Here is a 22,037-nt window from a genome sequence, read left to right on the forward strand (position 1 = left end):
TTTGAGCTCAAAATGGAAAGAGTTGGTTTGCTGGGGTACAAAATGGCATTTATGCAGGGTGGGCAATCAGAACCTGGGAAGGGATGAACCAAAAAGCTTTGTATCTAACAGCATAGCTGTACTATAGGCTTCTCTCCAGGTTTCACTCATACCAGTATTTGATTGCCTGAAAATGGTGCTTGACTAATCATATTAGCTATGTGTATTTGGCAATTACATTTTCTTCCTCAGGGATGAACTTTGAGAGTTATCCTATAATTGAACAGGGCTCTAAAAATCATTTACTAGGGAGTTAATATACAATGTATGTTTCACAAGTACATTGTGCTTTCTCCCACGCTTCTTATGCTAATTGCACAGTCAAAACCTTAGCAAGGTTGCTAATGTCATCACTTCGTAAGGTGCTGAAGGGGAGTAAAATTAACACTTTAAGGTACAGTTTTCAAAGCAGAAGACCAAGGGCTTCTATTTAAATAGCAGAGGCAAAGGCAGTATTTATTTAGCAGAGGATTACTACTATATTTTGATTATTCAGTCATTACCAAGAATAGTCACTTGCATTTCACACTCACTACCTGCTTGTTTAAATAGCAAAGAAAACTAAAAAGAACAAAAAACCCCAAAGCTACGCTGACACTTTATCATAAAAATAAACTGAGGTTTGTATGAGCAGAATACAATGCAAGAACTACTAAAATAAGAAAATAAGCATGCAGAAAAATAGCTGAATAGACCTACGCTATAGCAGTGAACATAAGAGACATAGTAGTCAAGTCTCGATTCCCCAGTGTTATTCATCTTCGCAGAGCCCATCTTCTAACGCTGAAGCTGAGTGCACGGCTCTACAACTACACACAAGCTCCGTGCTTTCAGTCAAACCCAGACTCCCTTCAAGCTAAGCCTTTCTGTCAACACAACACTCTCAGACAGCCATGTTATAAATTTTAACCCTGGCAAAAACTACTGGTTTATATTCCATTCTGCCGAATTGTGACAAAGTCCCACAAATACAAGCCTAAAAGCTCAGAAAAGCCATGTGTTTGGCAGCAACATATTCAACAATAATTTAATTTTGGTTACATTTCCAACTGCCTTCTGGTTTACTTCTTGGTGAATTACTCCTTCTTTACTCAAGAGAAAGCAGGCAGCTTTTATCATCTCACGTCTCTTCAGTAATACTAATTTTCACATAACAGACTTCTTGCAATAACACAGTCAAGAGTGGAAGACTAAAACCCGGATCACCATATGTAAAAGTATATGTCAGTTAAACTAAACCAATCAGCTTTATTCACTCACAGCCAGTACGGAAGCCACAGATTCTACAAGCAACATCTGCCTGCAGAATTAAAATATTCCTCAGTTTATTTGCTCTAACAGAACTACCTACAACATTTTTGTGAGCTCTATCATTAAAATGACTACTCCCATGTACTGCCTCCTTTTACCTGGTGTAATCTAAAAGTATTCTAAGTATTCTAAGAACAATTTTTATGACAGGGGAGTGCCACATAGTGAGACAAATTCTCACGCTGAGCTCTTCACATAAGACAATCCTTCATTAGATCAGTTATCTACCACTGAAGTGGGGCTGATATAAAAATGCAGGAATTTATACTTATACGTCAGTAGAAAAATCCCTCCTCTGAACCACATTTAATGCCTTCTGTGAAGATCGCAGAGGTAGCATGGACTGATAAAACATTTGACTTTACCTTCAAGAACTTCAGAACCAAATCAAAGACCTCTTAAATAAAAGAACACACACAAAACCCAAACCAACCTTCCCACATCTCTCCATTAGTTTACAGGGAAGAAGGGTCCTTCTGATACACATTTCCCTATATAACATTGCCTGTTTTAGTCTACCCAGCAAGAGCCCTAGAGACATTACAACGCACAGGAGGGCAATGGGAATATACATTGTCCTCCATATGTGAAGTTCTAAAAACCACTACATTTACATTTGAGATAATGTCTTCTCTTAGAAAAAAACCCGAGTAGATGGGACTTTTCAAAGAGAGAGCCTGGACAGTGATTTGTCTACATTTGCCAGAGGCACGCTTGTTTCTTTTTCACTACAACTGCATAAATTCTTAGGAAGCAATTATTTCCCTGCGTAGAACTTCATAAGAACTTTTGTTGCTATTACTTACGATGATTTGAGACTAGCCACATTACTGAAGCATCATCTTATAATGACTTTCAAAAAAAAAAAAGTCTAATTTGAGTGTTATACAGAAATTTCTTACTCACAGTCTTTGAGCATGGCTTATCAGAGCTGCAGAGGAAAGGATATCACAGCTAAATCCTCCTTACTTTTCCCAAATGGAGTAGGCACTGAAGACCGACATAAGAACTTTCATAACATGTCCTTTGGTTGGTAAAGATTACTGCGGAAGGGTCACACTCTCTCTAGTCTCCCTTATATCCTTATTTTTTATGGCAGATTCTTAATTCCTGAAGATTTTCTCATGTCCAGAGGATTCTTGCCTTTCCTTAAAGGAAGCCTCAAGATTACTGTATGTCATTTCAAGAATAAAAACAACCTCTAACATTTTTCCATAAATAAGTGGAAATGTGAATAATAAGTATCAATTTATTTCCTAATTTTTGAGGACCAAAACACAGTTCACATCATTTCAAGAAGCAAGGGGGCGGTTCTGCCATCATATATACATCTAATATCCATCTCAGCTCACCAAACTGAAAACTGGCCTGGTCCACAAGGCTGTTAAATCACTCAGGTGGATCACATTTCTAAGAAAATGTGTTTAATAATCAGTATATTGCAGAACAGAAAACTGTTCAGTTCTGTTAATTTCTAACTTTCCAACAGAGTATTATTATTTGCTATATACAGATGTCTTTCCTAATGGACCTGTAACTAGAAAAAAATACTCTTTTTTTCTTACATGGGTGTTAATATTTATGTGCATTTACCTTTTAGCAAATTTTTTTTTCATCAAAGACACTGGAAGATGAAAAGGTCTAACAGAACAGATAAAACATGCAAGAGACGTGTTTAGGCACCATTTCTGTAGGGATAACATTGATCAAAACTGCATCATTGAATTATTCATGCTGTTCTGCAAGGGGACATCTGTTGTTTTTATTCAGGTTTTTCTATTTTGTTGTTGTTTCTTTGAACTGGAGAAAGAAAAGAGATTAAGGCCTCTGTGTTTGATTGCCTCTAATTCTATTCTAGAGATTTCACTAGGATTTGGCAAAAGAAGTTATTCAGACACTTTCTCTCCAACATTTAATTTTTGATGCCTTCCTTGCTTAGTTTTTTTCCTTGTAGGCATGAGAAAGAGGAGACAGATCAGTCCAATGGTTAGTTAGCAAACCAGTGCCACACAGCGTGCTGAACAACATAATTACGTAATAAACCCAAGCACGTCTTTAAATAGGCTTTCCTGTAAATGCACAAGATGACTTCAAATTAACATGATAATTCTGTGCAGCTGTGCTTTATGAGGCATAATAGCACCTGCAATGTTTTCAAGATGGCATGAGGCACTAACACACCAGTGCTGTGTCCTAAATAGCATCTCAAGAGACAATTAATGATGCCCCTGTCTCTGACAGAGCACTGAGATGACACACATGTGCTTTCAAATGCTGAAACAATAGAGCTGTAGGAGTCCCTCAGTGAGAAAAAATGTCACACAACTAATAACAATATTTCTGAATTGGTCATTTAGAGATAGATAAGCTTAAAGATGCTTGAAAATCACCTCATGCCAACACATCAAAACATTTTAAACTTACACGTCAAAACATTAAACAGTTAAACATTTTTAAAAGACTAATTTTAACGAATCCCAAATAGATTTAAAATCAATTTTGCACATCTATAGTATGCATAAAACAGCAACACCATGTTACATATATGTCTTATATTAAGAAATTTGTGTATAATGCAAGACTCCAGAGTCATGACTTTTAGAAAAACATTTAAATGCTTGTAAATACTACAACTACAAAAAAATAATTTTACCTATATCTAAACTCAGCCCAAATCCATTTTGAGGTATGGAGCAATCTACATGTAGATACAGTTTAAGCTTAGTTTAGGGAGTGCAAGCACAATACCCTTATTTAAATAATAAGAATCACTATCACCTACACTATTTCTAGTCACATAAAATACGCAACACGCCCTCTTTTGAGCCATCTTATAGTGATACCAGGAAATGGAAGAGACACTTCTAAGTTTTGCTTCACAGATTTTGGAAGAATGATGGATATTTAAGTATATTGCTATATAAACTCACTAGATCTGAAATAAGGCATAAACATGAATTCCAAATACTTAGGTCTTCAGAGCTTCAGAATACTAAAAGCCTATGACTCTGAAAATGTTCACATAAATGATTACATTTGCAGATAATGAACATGGTTTTTCTACCTGCTTGTTTAATAGCAAAGAAAACTAAAAAGAACAAAAACCCCCAAAGCTACACTGACACTTTATCATAAAAATAAACTGAGGTTTGTATGAGCAGAATACAATGCAAGAACTACTAAAATAAGAAAATAAGCATGCAGAAAAATAGCTGAATAGACCTACGCTATAGCAGTGAACATAAGAGACATAGTAGTCAAGTCTCGATTCCCCAGTGTTATTCATCTTCGCAGAGCCCATCTTCTAACGCTGAAGCTGAGTGCACAGCTCTACAACTACACATAAGCTCCGTGTTTTCAGTCAAACCCAGACTCCCTTCAAGCTAAGCCTTTCTGTGAACACAACATGAACATGGAAGCACAATTAAATTGAACTTGAGCAACATATTAACCCCTCAGCTGATGACTACTAGAGGTTTGTTGTTTTTTTTTTCTTTTTTCTTTTACTGTTTACTGCTGGCTTGGTATTACTTATAAAATTTGCAGAGAGAAAAAAGCATAATTAGTTTAATCTGAAACACGTTCCAAAAATAAAGTTCAGCTCAGTAACTCAGTGCTTTTGTGTGTACTTATGATATGAAGGGAAATATCCTTTAACTTCTATTTGTATGTATTAACAAAAAAGGTTACACGTAAATAAATGTGAAATATAGATGCAAACGTTACATAGTTTACAGTAAGTATTTTTCCTAGGAAAAATAGTGTAGAATTAATTCATTCACTCTAAGTACTAGATGAAAGTAATTAAACTTGTTCATGCTTCACTTAACATTTATCTTACTAGCAACGTGACTACTGTTTGGCTCAATAAAAATTTCCATCCCTACAAAAAGTCAACTTCCAAACTACTGCTACAAATATCATTTTGTTCTGATTTTATGCAGAAAATATATTTGTTCCCACTGCTTAAGTATCAGTCAATAGCATAAGAAAGGCACTGTGAGCCCTAGGGAATGCTTTTTCTCATGTCCTAGGAGCATATAGAGCACCACAAAAATGACAGTAGATAGCTAACATGAACTGGGCACCCATCATTTTAGAACCACTTGCTTTTCTTCCCTTCATAAGGAGTGAAAAGCCCTGGGTCTGCAGAAGACAGACTGCTGTGATTCCAAGGAATATTGTTATTTCATTTCTGAAGATGTTTTTGGTGACAATATGCAAGTTTAGACAAGGTGGTTAAAATTTGAAGTGTCCTTTTCTGAGTGAGGAGGAATTTGAAACTGCAAAAAGCCTGTACTCAATAGCCAGAGCAGGTAATCTCCTGAGACCCACTTCACTTCCTAGAGCGCTTCCTCTTCCCAGATGACATGTACCCAAACAGCAGCCTGTGCTAGGACCAATAGCAAATGCTGCATCCTTGAGGAAAAACTGAACAATACAGAATAAAAATCCCCCTGAATGCAATTGTGGAGTAAGAGGGGAATTCCTGCCTGCTGCATGCTCTGGCATTCACAATGCAAATCCAGTTTTGCAGAGAGCTCTATTCTAATCTCCTAACTTAGCCCAAACTTTCAGTGTTGCTTCTCCTCAGCAAACATTTCTCAAAGCCTGTATCAGAAGAAGCTGCTTTCTTTATTCCAGCTGGGTCGAGGTTCTGGCCCTAAAATAGCAAGTGGGCTGACAGTGACATTCTTTTGACACAGTATGCGAGTTTTGGTCTCATGCAATCAAATAAAATTCAGACAAAGGATGAGATTTTTCACAATTTCATGTGTTAAAACTCCTAAAGTCACAATGACAAAAAAAAAAAAAAAAAAAAAAGAAGTATTCTGTACTTATTCTAGTGTTAATTCAGAAGCTGCTGACTTTGCAGCTTCTACTGTGTCCTCTGAGAGGCAGACACAGCCACTCCTCACGCTATGGTACCTGGAAGAGTCTGATCAAATGCTGGACATGCTGGAACAAAACCTCTAACAGAAGTAAATGTCTGCCCATTCACCACTAGCAGTTTTCCTTTTCTTTCTCTAGTTTATCTTGTTACTCTACAATTACACTGCAAAAGAGCCACCTGCATAGGGAAAGCTGCATTTCTAAGAAATATTTTATCAGTTTAAGGGACAGGTTTCAGTTCCTTGCAGAGAGAGAACATCAAGTAGAAATTAAATCTCTTTAGAGAAATGGAAGGGGAATAAATAAAAATCTTTACACAGGTGTTTTTAAAGCTCTGTTAGTTTTCCTATTAGAGAATTCAACATCAATTTCAAACGTATTCAGTCTTGTTAAATGCTTGTCACTGGTCAAGGTCAACTACAACATCCTTTTACTTAATACTTTCAAGAGGACAGCGGCCTCAGTTTTAACAGCACTGCATGGGAAGTGCAGCTCATTTCAAAGTGAAAGCAGAATCAAGGGCAACTCCTTTAAAAGCTGCTTTGCTTTTGTTGGCAGAAGGGCAGGGTAACTCCCCATTACCTATAAAACTCGCAGAACCTTGGAGGAGAAAAACTGCACCTTATTTTCTCATTGTTTTTCCTTCATGTTTTGCATCTCTTGACATCTTTGACGTCAGACAAGCAGCAGCCAAGAAGATTCCCTTAGTGTGATTCCCTGTTTGTGCGCACCTTTATCACTGATGTCAGATATATAAATATCATCAGGGCTAGGCAGTTAATGCATATGCACAGTATGATTATTGTTGTTTTGTTTTATAGAGCAATATAGTAAAGGAAGAACCTAAAGCAATAGAAAACTTTTTTCAGTAGTTTGACTTTTTCAAACATTATCTGAAATTAAATATGAGTGTTAGCACTGTAAATTTAAGCAGAAATCATTAAGGATGCAGGAGGTGTGTATGTAAGAAAGCAGGGTTAAGTAGAACAATTAATTCAGAAAGCCTATGAATTATTTCCTCAAGCCACTGAGCCTCCCCTAACTCAAAACTGTTTTTCAATAACTATGTGACTACACATAACAAAATATTCTTTAAAAGTAAGAAAAAAGCACATCCCTTGCATTCTTCAAAAGTCGAAGGATGATAGAAGTTTCTTGAAATTTAGGAGTATTTTATTGACAAATATACAATAATACCTGGTTCAAGTGGGATAAAGAGGCTTGATAAAGTAAATTTTGCTGTAGTCATTTGCCTGTAAAGTGCCAGAAAAACATTTTTATACCCATATAACTGCATGCATATAATGCTTTTATCTAGTGAATTGCGAATGACAGAAAAGACATTTGGGAAAAGGGTAAAATTAAGGTGCCATTGATTTTAGTTATTACATCTACTGCCAAAAGGTTTTGATCTAACAAAAAAAAAGTGTTTCTTTACTTAACCTTGAAATTGAATCCTTTTTTGTGTCTCTCTAAAGCTAACATCATCTAAGAACAGTATTTTTACACACACTCCTTAGTCAGTCTGCCTTTCTTGGGTCCACAGGCTTCCAATGGGAGATTTATTTCCACACTTGTTGAAACAGGACTGATGAACATGACTAATGTAGGCCACCAGAAAACCTCGTTGGACTTCCCTGAGCTCACAGAATTTTGTCCTGTGTTACGTAATTCTCTTCAACTAACTAAAGATGGTGTAGATGACTCCTTACCTTTTATATGGGATTTTTCTTTGAAGTGTTTTTCTTGCTGAAAATATTACTTTTTATGACCTTGAATTCTAGTTGTAATGTTGTGAATATTTGCTTTGCAGTTCTACAAAACTTTTTATCTTGCATGTCAAAGTTCTTAAATTATTGTGCATCATTTTTCTGCCTATGTTAACATAAGTCACTCCATCAGAAACAGCAGCATGAGAAGTGTTTTAAGCAGTTTTAGCTAAAAGCAAGGCATCCAACTTAATATGCTACAATATAACTAAAGGGCTAGTTTAAAAAAAAAAAAAAAAAGTAGGCATAACTCTTTCGGAAGAAGCAGTGCCTTGGGCCATTTAACAGTTAAATGTTTTTCCCTTCAGTATCTTCAAAAGTACTGAACAAAACTATCATTGGAAAAAAAAAACAAACCAAAAAACCCAAACAAAAACCCCAACCCCCCAACAAAATACCACTGAGAACAGGAGGAATAAACGCAGGCAAAAAGGAGTGATCTATGTTAAAAACAATTCCATCATGTTCTCATAAAACAGGGGAAATTGCAACATCCATTAATTTCTTAGCAGTTGTCCTGAGAATTAAAACACAGAATGGGTTTTGTCACAAGGAGCATATATACCTTCTCTCTCAAAGTGGATGTTTACTCTCTGAAACCAGGAAGAGAGTGACATGGCCAATTATCAGAATCAGCAGGATTATAAACCTGTAACTCGCCTCTTGCTTCATTCAACAGTTAGGAATGGATTGTAAAGCTTGATAACATGTTGCTTTCTCCTTTTCTTGCATGAGAAAGTTGATAAGGAAGGCCAGGCTAGATAATGCAGCAATTGCCGGGTTTATGAGATCCTTAGGAAGCATGTTCTTCATGAATGAACGACTTCTGCAGGTAATTCCAACTACCCCAAGAGACAGTTACAAATTTCAGCAAAAGTACAAGAGCATTTATTGCTCGTATAGTTTTTGATGCAAACTGGAGGAGGTGACATTGCTTTTTATGTGCTGGTTTGCTTAAGGATTTTGCGACATGACGACTGATCTGCAACAGGGTGAGATGGTGACAAGAATATGAAAATATGCTTGGTCTTGTTCTTTACAAATAGAAGAATTGGATGGCTAGAAAGCCTTTTCTTATTTCCTCATCTTATTCAATGCTTTAATCAAACAGTTCCCAGTATAGGAAGATTCTGAATGACAGAGCCTGGAAAACTAAAGACAGACTTAGCTCGGCTTCTGCTGCTCTCATCTCTTCTAGCAGTCCAGAAAGCAGAAGCTGTCTGCAGTGGTCTTATCTGACTGCTAGTTCCTGTGAAAGCTTAAGTAGTTTAAAGGAGAAAGAAAACCTGCTGCTGAAGTCACGTCCCTGCCCTGGTTACAGGAAGTTTCTAATTTCGAAAAGAAAGTTCTCAAAACAACAAAAAGATAAGGTAAATACAGCTAAGAGTAAAAAGAAAGGTCATGTATTCACTGGCAGATTTCAGTGACTGGAACTCAGGTGTAGCTGAGGTTATTTTTCCCCTCCGGAGAGGAGAGCAGGCTGACTAATATAGTACTTTTGTTCACAATCCGTTCCACCCGTACCTTAGTAAGCAAAGTCAGGTGTTGCAATACTGTACGTGCAGTTTGTATGTTTAGTTTACACAGAGATATATAAATAAACAGTAAATTCATCTGGATTAACTGGTTAATAAAGATAAGTCGACTGCGATTGCTATATGAAGTTCCTTCAGTGCATACAATGGAAGTGTAGCATATAATGATGTAATAGTCATCACAATTTCCCTAAGAAATTGGATGAGAGTCAGAGTGATATTGCATGTTTCTGCTTTTCTTAGTATATTGTTTTCCAGAGAGATCTACAAACTTTAGTTTACTTGAAGTATTTGAGAGAATAAATTGAAAGATAACTACTATTAGCTCTCCAAGAACTGAAGTAACATCTTCATATTTACAAGCCTTTCACAGCTCATTCAACAAAATTTCTGTAGTTGAAAAACAAGCTTGATGGTATACCCATAAATTATGCTGCCAAAAATAGTTGTTAAGAACATAGGTTTTTGAAAACACTGAGGTTTTGTAAGCATTTAAGCTTCGGACAAAGCAAGTCTGGAATTAGAGGATGAAAATGGAGAGACATCAGATTTTTATACATTATAAGGCCAAAAGGATTCTCTCCAATAATTTATACTAACTTCCCTATAATACACCCTACAGGACTGTTCTTGGGGCCGTTGATCAGAAGAAATCAATTCCTTGTTAAAGTAGAACATCTCTTTTAGAAAGATATCCAGGTCTGCTTTAAATCTGTATCCTCATATAATTAACTATTCTACAAACATGGCATTTTGACTTGCTGTAGCTTCCAGTATTGAATTATATTGTTCCTTTATATGCTGGACTGATGACCCGTAAGTCTGGGCTTTTTCCCAATCACAGGTTTCAGGTTTCTTTGAAATGGCATTTCTACTTTTATTTGGTAAATCAAGTTAAGTTATTATTGATTTGTTAGGACAAAAGTAGAAGAGAGGAAAATGGGGAGAAAGAAAGAAATAACCTTACCATCTACCAGCCTGGCTCATTTTATTACTACAGAAGCATAGTTTTAATCAGCAAAAACTAAATGCCATGCCTCAAATTCCATAAGCTTTTGTAGATTCCTAGCAGAGATTCATGGTCATTTTTTTTAGCTGCTATGAATTGAAAAACATTTATCTAAAGACAGAGGAAGAGCTAATTCTTTCCAATTTCATCTTGCCCTCTGGCTTTGTTATTGAACAGGAAGCACAATCTCATAAACCACAGGCCACACTCACCTTTGGAAACTCAGTGTTTGTTTCTGTGATGTTATGTGCGCAGCTTTGAAAACACAAGTGGAAAACCATGATACTATAGCTTAAAACTAACTTTGAGTTCCTTATGCTCAAATGCTTCTGAAATAAGAAGTCTGCAAAGCCCTTCCTAAAATTCCAGTGTCTTTCACTTCCCTCTCAACTGTTTCCAGTCTTTTTATCTCTTCCATTCCCCATAATTCTCTCTTCTCTCATGATAAGCAGATACAGTTCATACTGTCCTGGCAAGACACGTGCTCACACATCAATAGCAAGAACCACGATGAATCTTTCTCTGCCTGTTGCATCTCATGCTTACAGTGACTTTGGAACAGAGTGTGTGTCAGAGCTGCCAGCCAAGACATTCTTAGGAAATAGGAATGAAACAAATTACCCACTTAAGACAGTAAAGATGGTTCTGCTAGGTCAAAGTACAAACCAGCAGAATTTTTAACAAAGAAAACAGTATCTGAGTCAGGTTAACACATTACACCCCTTTTAGAAAGGGATTTTTACAACATATTCCTGAATTTTAGTATCAGAATAAAAAGTTATCAGAAACATTAAATAACTTCAGAGTTTGTAGGAATCTGTTCTATTAACTGAAATTCAGAGTCCCAATCCAATAAAAATGGTGCAGTGTACGATGTCTGGAATTATTTGAGGACAGCCTTCCATTTGCCTGTTTCAAAGTTCATAATACAAATGGTATCACTGGACAGAAATATTCAGAATACACTTTTTAGAATACATGTACTCTATGGACTGCTTGCTGCAGGCCTGCTGAGAGACAGATGGCCAAATCTACTGTCCTGGTTTCCATTTGATAGCTTGCTTTAAGAGACAGACAGAAGTATATGACATTAATGTAGCATGCTAACACTACTTCCTATAAAGGAAGTTGATTAATGTGAAGTTCAAAATTTGCAAATATTAAAGAATACTGATAGGAAGGTATTTTACCAGTAATCATAAGTGGAAAGGAAAAAGAACAGTAAGAATTAAGAAGAAAAATGATACCATATAAAACCTCTTTACTAAAAGGTAACACACACTAGGAAGTTTTCCAAAAACTGGCTTATAGCATTGTAGGAACACAAGAAATTAAATGGTCAAAGCAAAACAAAGAACAGAAATGATAGCCCAGAACTTCATTTACCTGATTTTACATCAGCAACTTTAGGCTGTAATGTATCAACGAGACTTGCTAAGAAACTTTATAACTGTTGCTACTGTTTGAGTAATCCACAGAGAATAACTTTTTGCACTTACCTTGTTATAGACAGAATAGCAGGATTACGTTTTACTTTTCTGAGCAGTAAGGGCCACAAGTGTCCCAGCTAAATAAAATCCTCGCAGCACTGCACAACCATCAATATTCATCTACCTGCTATTGCAAGTAAGCTCACAAAATGGTTAGTTAAAAATGTAAAACCAAAATCACCTGCAGAGCAATCGTGGTATTCTTCGCAGGATATTTCCCCACCAGTCCTTGTTCTTTGCGTTTCTTGAATTTCCTAAAGTAGTCCTGTATCAGGAAGGTGGCATAGAACTTCCCCACGGTTACCTCATCATCTAAATGAACAGACCAGACAGATCTCTCCCAAGTCAGCACATTTATCAATAGCCTGTACACTCATATCTGATTCGGGGGGAAAAATGTGATGGTTGCAATAGGTACTATGCTTTCAGCTTACAACAACAGAACCTGTAATTAGCTTAAAAGCAATGTTTTAGCAAGCAGCCTAGGATCAGTCAGTTAGGTGGACTCATCCTTAATATAAAAGAAAATACAATACTTTACCAAGTCTCAGGAACTTCTAAGTAAGTTCGTGTAAGTTTCTAAGAAAAGCATAAACTTGTTTGTATATGCATAGAAGCTGAAAGACTCAACTTTAGCTACTTGGAATAAACAGATCAAAATAAAAGCTACTATGACTTACCTACACTTAGGTTTATGAAAGGCAGGTCCTGCTTGACTAACCTGATCCCCTTCTATAACAAGGTGACCCCCTTAGTGTATGAGGGAAAGGCTGTGCATGTTGTCTACCTAGACTTTAGTGAAGACTTTGACACAGTTTCCCACAGCATTCTCCTGGAAAAACTGGCTGTTCATAGCTTGGATGGGCGTACGCTTTGCTAGGTAAAAAACTGGGTGGATGGCCAGGCCCAAAGAGTGGTGGTGAATGGAGCTAACTCCAGTTGGTGATTGGTCATAAGTGGTGCTGCCCAGGACTCTGTGGTGGGGCCAGTTCTGTTTAACATCTTTATCAATTATCTGAATGAAAGGATCAAATGCATCCTCGGTAAATTTGCAGACAACACCAAGTTGGGTGGATTTTTGATCTGCTCGAGGGCAGGAAGGCTCTGCAGAGGGATCTGGACAGGCTGGCTCAATGAGTCGAGGTTCAACAAGGCTCAGTGCCGGGTCCTGCACTTGGGTCACAACAACCCCATGCAGCGCTACAGGAGTGGGGAAGAGCTGCTGGAAAGCTGCCTGGTGGAAAAGGGCCTGGGGGTGTTGGTCGACAGGCGGCTGAATATGAGCCAGCAGTGTGCCCAGGTGGCCAAGAAGGCCAATGGCATCCTGGCTTGTATCAGGAATAGTGTGGCCAGCAGGAGTAGGGAAGTGATCGTGCCCCTGTACTGGTTACTGGTGAGGCCGCACCTTGAATACTGTGTTGAGTTTTGGGCCCCTCACTACAAGAAAGATGTTGCATTGCTGGAACATGTCCAGCGGAGTGAGGATGTTCAGTCTAGAGAAAAGGAGGTTCAGGGGAGACCTTATCGCTCCCTACAACTGCCTGACAAGAGGGGGTGATGCAGGGGGGGTCAGTCTCTTCTCCCAGGTAACAAGTGATAGGACAAGAGAAAATGGCCTCAAGTTGCACCAGGGGAGGTTTAGATTGGATATTAGGAAAAATTTCTTCACGGAAAGGGTTGTCAAGCATTGGAAGAGGCTGCACAGGGAAGTGGTTGAGTCCCCATCCCTGGAGGTATTTAATAGACGTGTAACTGTGGTGCTGAGGGACCTGGTTTAGTGGTGGACTTGGCAGTGCTGGATTAATGGTTGGACTCGATCTTCAAGGTCTTTTCCAACCTCAACAATTCTATGATTCTATGTTCCTAAGAGTCACTCTATATAAAAAAATAAAAGGTCCTGCTTACAACATCTTTGGTTTTTTTCCACTGCTAAAAAAATTCCTTAGTCAGTGTATCAATATATCATTGTTCTAATTGTATGAGGACTTAGACATCTTTACAGCCTGTTTTGCTATGCCCATTTTTTATTGGTGTCATGCTCTCACTGTAATACCAGAGCACCTTCCAGTTGGAATTTTATTTGTGTCCCAGATGCTCATTTGGGCTGTATCTTCTGCTACCTTATCATCACCCAATAAGCCAGATTCTAGACTCTAAGGAAACCCCACAAACGTTACAATTTCATGTACTTTCTATGAGGCTCTTATTTAAGTGAAGGTGTGGTCCTTAGCCACCTTCTAGACAGGTGATGATGATAAGAATAAATATTTAAACATGGCACTTTCCCACATTGTTGTGTTGTATCAGCTCTGCAATGCTGATAGAAATGAAAATAACTTCCATCAGTTAATTTAGTACAATTCAAAAGATACATAAACAGCAAGTGCAGTAAATCCTAGCATTTTCACAGAGCCACGGTTGTGAACATAATCCAAATTTCAGCATTTTCAAAGTTCAAAGGCAGGTACCTTATGAGGATATCAAAATCACCTGGTTCATAGCACATTCAGAATGTACATGCGTGTCTTATGAGTCCCATTGAACCATTCAGCTGTGCAAGTTTGATCTCTTGATGAGTAATGCTTGCCAGAAAACCAGGAATAGTTTTCTGTTCAAAAACATTGCTTTTGTTTTCACACACATTTTTCCCCCTAGAGTTACCTGGCACAAAGTTGGCTATTTCCCTTTCTGCTGTGTTGCCTAATCTCTCAATTTTTTTCAGTACCTTGAAATAGCTATTTGCAACATGGCTGCTAGCTGGCTACTGCCATACATAAAGGAGGGATGATGTGTTTTAGGCATCAAGTTCTCTCCACTGTTAGGGCCCACATCCTGATGGACAGTAAGTTCCCATCATTCCAGTCGCCCTTGCTGGAACAGACAGGGGCTTAACACATCTCAGGATCTGGGTGACTGTACAGTTGTGACTTGACTAAACACAGAAAATCTAACATGCCCAGACACATTTTAACACACCTTTCTTAGAAAGTATGGATTTTTTTTTTTTTAGTTTTATGTCATTTGTTTTCTCCATATTTTAACTCTCTAATGGAGCTTTAGGATAGACTGGAGTTTGGTGTTTGGTTTTGTGGGGTTTATTTTACATATGAACACATTCTTTTAAGCAAGCTTTTTCTCTAATTGTCAAGCAAATCTCTAATTGTTTGTCATGTAATGTAATGTCACACATTAACATGCAATTAAAACAGAGTCTCCTTGGTCTTCATTTTATCAAGAATATGTCCCAATGTATCTCATGAACGGCGGTATTTCTAATAGTACTTTTACTTGTAACGTGACAGCTTTTGCTAATTTCAATTTATTTAACTTTCTTCTTTTTGTGACTTGCTTTCACATCAATAAAAAGGATGGGGAAATCCAATCCATGTACAATACTGTTTAAAGTAATTTTTACCCCTCTGACAAAATTTGTCTCAAATGAATCCTCTACCATGCAAAATAAGCTCCTCATTATAATGTCTGAAATGGGCTGTATGCATGTGAAAGTATGACAGGCTTTAACTGCAGTAAAAATGTACCAGGGACATATTCTGCCAGCATTTTATTTGTCTTTAAATGTATCCAAGCAAAAATAATTATAATAATTGCATTTAAATATCTTGGTTGGGAGACCAGTCTGTTGCAGGAAATACCTTGGCGCATTAAAGAGCCCGCTCTGCCAAATACTGACACCTCTTCAAAAGTCCAAGTCCCCCCAGTTCCTGCTAGGAAATAGGAGGAACTGCATAGCTCAAGAAAAGCTCACCCATCTACATATTCAGTCTCAGCAGTAAAAAGCTTTTTAATCAACTCCCCAAATCTAATTTCTAAACTTTTTGTGAATATTTGCTTTGATGTTCATCTGTAATCTCTCTTGGCAGCTCCTCAGTGGTGTCTTGTATTAGGAAGAGATCTCTTACAAAGCATCTAATCTAAACTTGCCTTCCTTAGTTTAGCTGAATCCACTCATCTGCAACAGAGCCTTGGTCAAACTCCCCAGCTAAGCCTTTCTCCATCCTTGATACTATTGTTTCAAGTATTTGAACAAAACTTTTAAGGAAGTGATATAGCAAATGGCTTCTAGAAAAAACAAGCACATAGAAGTGACAGACTTGATATAACATATACTACTATGGGTTGTACTCAGAGCATGTCTCAAGTCAGACCATGACATTGCACAACTACTGACTGTACCTGAGACAACAATACCTGCAAAGTCTCAGTATGCAGAAATGAAGGGCCCTTATTGATCACTCTGGACATGCACCAACTTTTTATAAGCATATTAGACAAATGCATTACCAGTTTGCTGAATTGTGCATGCCGAAGTCTGTAGGTACAAACAAGATGCATGTGTACTTCACAGGCACAGTCAGTTGTACTGCAGACACGTGCACACAGGAACTGAAGCCTGGCCAAGGGGAGCCATCCTTGACTTTGTTTTTTGAGTAACACACATATAGCCAGATATGCACAGGTATAGGGAGGCAGCTAAGCATAACTGACCACAGAATAGACAAATCTATAATTACAGTTACTGACAGCAAAAGGGATCATTTCAGTAGGAAGTTTTTGGAAGACGGCAGAAAGTATTAGGCAGGATTAAATGGGCTTGCTGGTGGACAGTGGGGAGTTTAGAGAATACAGGTAAATCTTTAGTGAGTTGTATGCATTTATCTTACTGTCTAGCCCCCTAAGAATGTTAACTCATCCATACATTCAGGCATTCGACTCCCATTCTATGTTTTTGCAAAGCAGTTTCATTTTTCTGTAGTTAAAATGTGCTGCTAACTATTAACAGTTTAATTAAGTTATGGTAATGCGTTATTTAACCAGTACCAATAATTAACTAACTGTTCATTTCTAGTGGCTCTGTTTGTTAATTCAGGGGAAAAAAATGGTATACTGATTATTTTTATTCTGCTCTGCAAATAATCGTTCTGTTTGTGTTCTGGAGGCATGGTCACAAGCACACGAAGGATCTACTATTCAGTAATACCAGTAAAGGTAGTACTGGAGAAAAACATTACAAACTAGACCGCTCAATACTTGTAAGTGCAAGTGATTTTAACATATTGAATACTGATGCTTTGTTTATTGATACTGAAGAGAATTTTCTGTCTCCTAGCTGACTGTTATTATCATCTGTCACTGGTGTTACTGACATATACAATTTTCTATTGAATATTAAGCATCAATAGAAACTAATTTCTACTGTTACTAAGCTATTTGACACTCCTCTGGGGTATGACTATAAAAATAGCTATATTCCTCTTTTTTTCTAGGTGGGTTACAGTATTTTTGATTTTCAGATAGGTCACAACAAGGTCCACAGAGAAACAAACCAAACTGAAATTAAAAAATCGTAAATCTTAGGGACTTCCCAACATGTTCTTATTTATACTGGGTTGTGGAAGCCACCCTGTTTCCTGTCAATCAAGAAGTGATCGAGGTTTTCAGCCTTCTAGCTATGCATTTGCAGAATAAATATTAGCAATGAATTTTAGTATGGCTGAAAATAAATATACAGCTTAATATTCAGCAATGAAATGAAGCTGAAGTTAATGGTTACTATGTAAGATTAGTTCTAGGAATGTAATCTTTACAGATTCTTTCTCAGATTGATTTAGGCAGGCACAGCTCGCTATTCTGAAGCATGCATCTCTATTTCAATAAAAAAAAATGTAGGGGAATAAAGTTGGCAAGAGGCAACACTAATTCCATGCCACCACCCTAAAACAGAATTGCTTCAGAATATTCGGAAAGACTCATAGTTGAAAGGAACAGAGGCTGCAGAAAAAGCTCAAGCACATAGTTACAACAATAACAAAGCAATTCATCTATGCCATGCAAGCACTTAGGTGTAAGGCTAAAAATAACAGAGTAGAACACAAAAAGTTGTTTTAAATGTGCAGTATCAGTTCCCCTTCGGATAGTCAAATTTGCTGGATTTTTGCCTTCATCCCCACTACTATCCGGCAGCCACCACACCAAGAGCAAGTGGCTCCCTCCAGCGACAAAGCTAATGCTGCTTCTTGGGTCATGCTGAACAGCAGTGCAGCCAGCATGCTCTTTCTCCCCTAGAGACTGAGAGTATCACCTTCAGAAAGGGATCAGCCTCCACCACCATCGGGCCTGGGATCTTGAGTCTGCTTCCAAACCTGAGTCTGATCAGTCTTGAAAGCTGCCGTAACACTATAAAAGTACAATAAACTACAAGAAATACCAGATGATTACAATGGATCTGTGTATTGTATGTCTAGATAAAGACAGCCTGGGTGTGGGTGACTGTGCAACAGATCCTGCACCTTTAAAACTTGAAAAAGCAAGTAAAAACCAGTCACCTAAACCTATGCTACAGCATATTAATAAAAATGTATATATTGAAAAAGGCTAAATATATATATCAGAATATATATATTTAAAGAGAGAGATATAACAAATATTTGACATGTCCTTTTACAGGACGTAGGACCACCTAATATACGTGCCTTGTAGTTCTCACAAACTTATTGGTGTCGTTAGAATTTAGATACCTCTTTACAGGGGCCATATTCATATCTCAGTCATACTGGCATAAATCTGAACCATTTCCATTATCTGTTGACTGTGGAACTGCTCTGGTTTAAACTAGCGTAACTGAGATAATTTTGCCTCTTGCTTTATCAGTTTATTATTTTTGAGCTGGCAATTAAAATTTTTCAGTCTTCTCCCAGAAGTATTCAACATATACAAGGATATAAACTCTAATGTAATGTACATTGTCAAGCTTAATCAGCACAAAACATGTTATTTTGCTCAATGCACTGAAATCAAACTAAGTTTAGTTTATTTTGCTGAATGACTTGAAATCAAGACTAGATTTAGGTCTAATAAGGTATTTTTTTCAAGCAAGAAAAAAAGCATGAGATTTTCCTCTCTTTCTTTTTGGTCTAAAGAACTTGTACTTCTCAGTCCTAAATGTATTATCTAGTGTAACATGATATAATTTTCTCTACATTTATTTTGTTATTATTGTTTGTTGTCATTTAATGACATTATCATTTTATTTCTTTGGTCCCTAACAATCTAGAAAGACCAAAATGCACAGAGAATAGCATATTGCAAAGTTTATCAGACTGACCGCCAGCTGGAGGGACAACTTGGTCAAGTAATTTCATGCTCGTTTTCTTCCATATTTTCTTTATAACTGCTCTAAGTTCTTCATTTGCTTGCTCTAGGTTACCTGTGGAAGTGAAATAGAAAAATGGAGGATGACAATTATGCTTCAACCAGCTGCAATAAATGATCCTTTGGTTATTAATTAGCTGTATAAAAATACTGTGATAAGGATGCTTTGCAGCAAGCCCAAGCTACAAGTAGCAGCAGGTAACAATACTACAATTAAAGAGAAGAAAGGGTGTAAGACAGCAAGCTCCTGGGGCTTTCACATCCGTCTCTGGAGTACTGCAGAGGTCAACCATCATTTACAGATCTTGGCTCTACACTCTGTCACTGCTTAATCATGCTTCCACTTCAATCGTGCGGGAAGTGATGACTTACTCTTTACAAGCTGCCACTTTCTTGATCCAAAGCTGAGCCTTTATTTGTTTAATCCCAGTAATTACTCAGTTGTACAGGCTTGAAAGTTCAGGCAACTGACTACTGAGCAGTTTTTCATCTCCTGCAGTGCTCACCTAAACCACAGCGATGCCTGAGGGGGCTTAATCTAAGCAGTTTGTTATTGGCAGTGGAACTCAAATTCTGCTGTGAATAGCAGAAGACATGGAACAGACAGTAGTAAAAGATGGTAAAATAATGAAAAAAAATGTATGGAAATTGAAAGAATATTCTTTGAAACATACCACTGTTTTAACACATTTCCCTCTCTGATGCAAATGACAGGAATCCATTCAACCCAGTCAGAACTGGCCTTGACCAAACTGGGGATGTTGCTTTCAAGTGTGCAAAAGTTGCAGTTGCACCAATGTGGGATCCAAGGCACCAAGTTAAAGAGAATGGGGAAGGAGCATCTTGGTTGGACAGAAAGGGGAACTCATTCATTCCTTGCAGTAGAACTCCTGTTATGCCACCACTGCTACATGTTTTTATCTGACCAGATAAATAATAATATAATAATTTCTGAGATTTCTTGGGCCCTGGCCTCACTATCCCTTTCCTTTCATTTTCTAGCAAAACATTCCTAGCAACAGCAAATACAAACCACAATCCAAAAGCAAACCGAATCCTGTAGACTAAGGCAACCATACTCATGTCCAACAAAATTAATAAAATCAATTGCAACTTCTCCCCATTGTACCTTCTGACAAGTGCAGTAAAGGCCTTACAGCCAAGAACCTTACCTTCTGTTTTTATCTTTAGAGCAGTCCTAACCAAAGCAAACAAAGTAGCATTGAACATGACAGTTCCATCACTGTTTAGTGGCATATTCATGGCTACTAGCCTCTGTAAAGGAGAAAAAGAAAACAAATTTTGATGCAGCTTTGTTTGGAAAAAAAAAAAAAGCCACCAACACAAACCCCTCCTGTAATGCTCATTTCTCAAAAGCTGATGTATTCGATAATATCCACTGAGAGGCATAAAAATTATATGTCTTCAAAAAAAGTTGATTCCTCCATCCTAGCTGCATATAATAACCACCCAATATTGCTTCTTTCTCATACTAATCACATGCATGCTTATACAAAAGCTAAAGCTGTCCAGTCGTTTTCATGAGCTATTTTATTGAGTTAATTTGCAAACCTTGGAGCCCAGTCCCTGGCTATGACTGTAAATCACACTGTGCAAGTATTAAGGACGAATGCGGTTATTTATAGGAGCATGCACTCTGGTTGCAGTCATGTTCCAGGTTTCCCATGGGTTCCTCCACCCTCATGCTCCACGAAGAATCACAGCACCAGACCTGTCGTGTAGAAGCTGATTCATTCCTCAGGTAACTCTTCAGTGATGCTGTGCATCTCTTACACCAACTACACTGAATTAGTGTGAACATCTCCTCTTTGGATTAGTCCATCTCTGTGTTAGTGTTCATCTTCTAGACCAGTATTGCTGTGACCTTTTCCTAATATCTGACTTGGATTTTCTTCTATTCTAGTTTAAAAGCGTTACTCAATTGGATCATTTATCTTAACTTATACATCTAGGTTTGCTTTAAGTATGCCTTGCGGCATTCCATTTGAGCCCAGTGTTTTATATGTCAATTTACCTATTTATAAAACAGATATAAAAGAAATGCAAATGACAGTGCTGTTGTAACAATCCTTTAATTAAAAGGCTTGATCTTATTTCTACTGAAATCGCTAAATCATAGAATCACAGAATCATAGAATTGTCTAGGTTGGAAAAGACCTTTAAGATCATCAAGTCCAACCATTAACCTAACACTGCCATCTCACCACTAAACCACATCCCCAGGCACCTCATCTACCCTTCTTTTAAATATTAATTTAATATTAATTTAAATATTCTTTTAAATACCTCCAGGGATGGGGACTCAACCACTTCCCTGGGCAGCCCATTCCAGTGCCTGACAACCCTTTCGGTGAAGAAGTTTGTCCTAATGTCTAACCTAAACCTGCCCTGGTGCAGCTTCAAACCATTGCCCCTATTGTCCGTTACCAGGGAGAAAAGGCTGACCCCCACCTCACTACAGCCTCCTTTCAGGTAGTTGTAGAGGGCGATCAGGTCTCCCCTCAGCCTCCTCTTCTCCAGGCTGAACAGCCCCAGTTCCCTCAGCCGCTCCGCGTAAGACTTGTGCTCCAGACCCCTCACCAGCTTTGTGGCTCTCCTCTAGACATGTTCCAGCAAGGAAGCGTCTTTCTTGTAGTGAGGGGCCCAAAACTGAACACACTATTCAAGGTATGGCCTCACCAGCACTGAGTACAGGGGGACAATCACTTCCCTTCTCCTGCTGGCCACACTATTCCTGATACAAGCCAGGATGCCATTGGCCTTCTTGGCCACCTGGGCACACTGCTGGCTCCTATTCACG

At 37.9% G+C, this 22,037-nt stretch overlaps 1 protein-coding gene across 1 annotated transcript in view; it reads right to left on the reverse strand.

The window, feature by feature from the left end:
• The window catches only part of CACNA1D (calcium voltage-gated channel subunit alpha1 D), a 198,348-nt gene that overhangs the window by 13,159 nt on the left and 163,152 nt on the right, over window positions 1-22,037 (reverse strand). The window contains exons 40-42 of the mRNA XM_035894713.1: window positions 20,389-20,491; window positions 19,170-19,271; window positions 12,228-12,358 (exon numbers count right to left, since the gene is read on the reverse strand). Of these exons, the coding sequence (XP_035750606.1) occupies window positions 12,228-12,358; window positions 19,170-19,271; window positions 20,389-20,491 (336 nt within the window). The remainder of the gene's footprint in view (window positions 1-12,227; window positions 12,359-19,169; window positions 19,272-20,388; window positions 20,492-22,037) is intronic.

The sequence above is a fragment of the Egretta garzetta genome, unplaced genomic scaffold (assembly GCF_000687185.1).
Source record: "Egretta garzetta isolate BGI_Z169 unplaced genomic scaffold, ASM68718v1 scaffold215, whole genome shotgun sequence".
Taxonomy (NCBI): domain Eukaryota; kingdom Metazoa; phylum Chordata; class Aves; order Pelecaniformes; family Ardeidae; genus Egretta; species Egretta garzetta.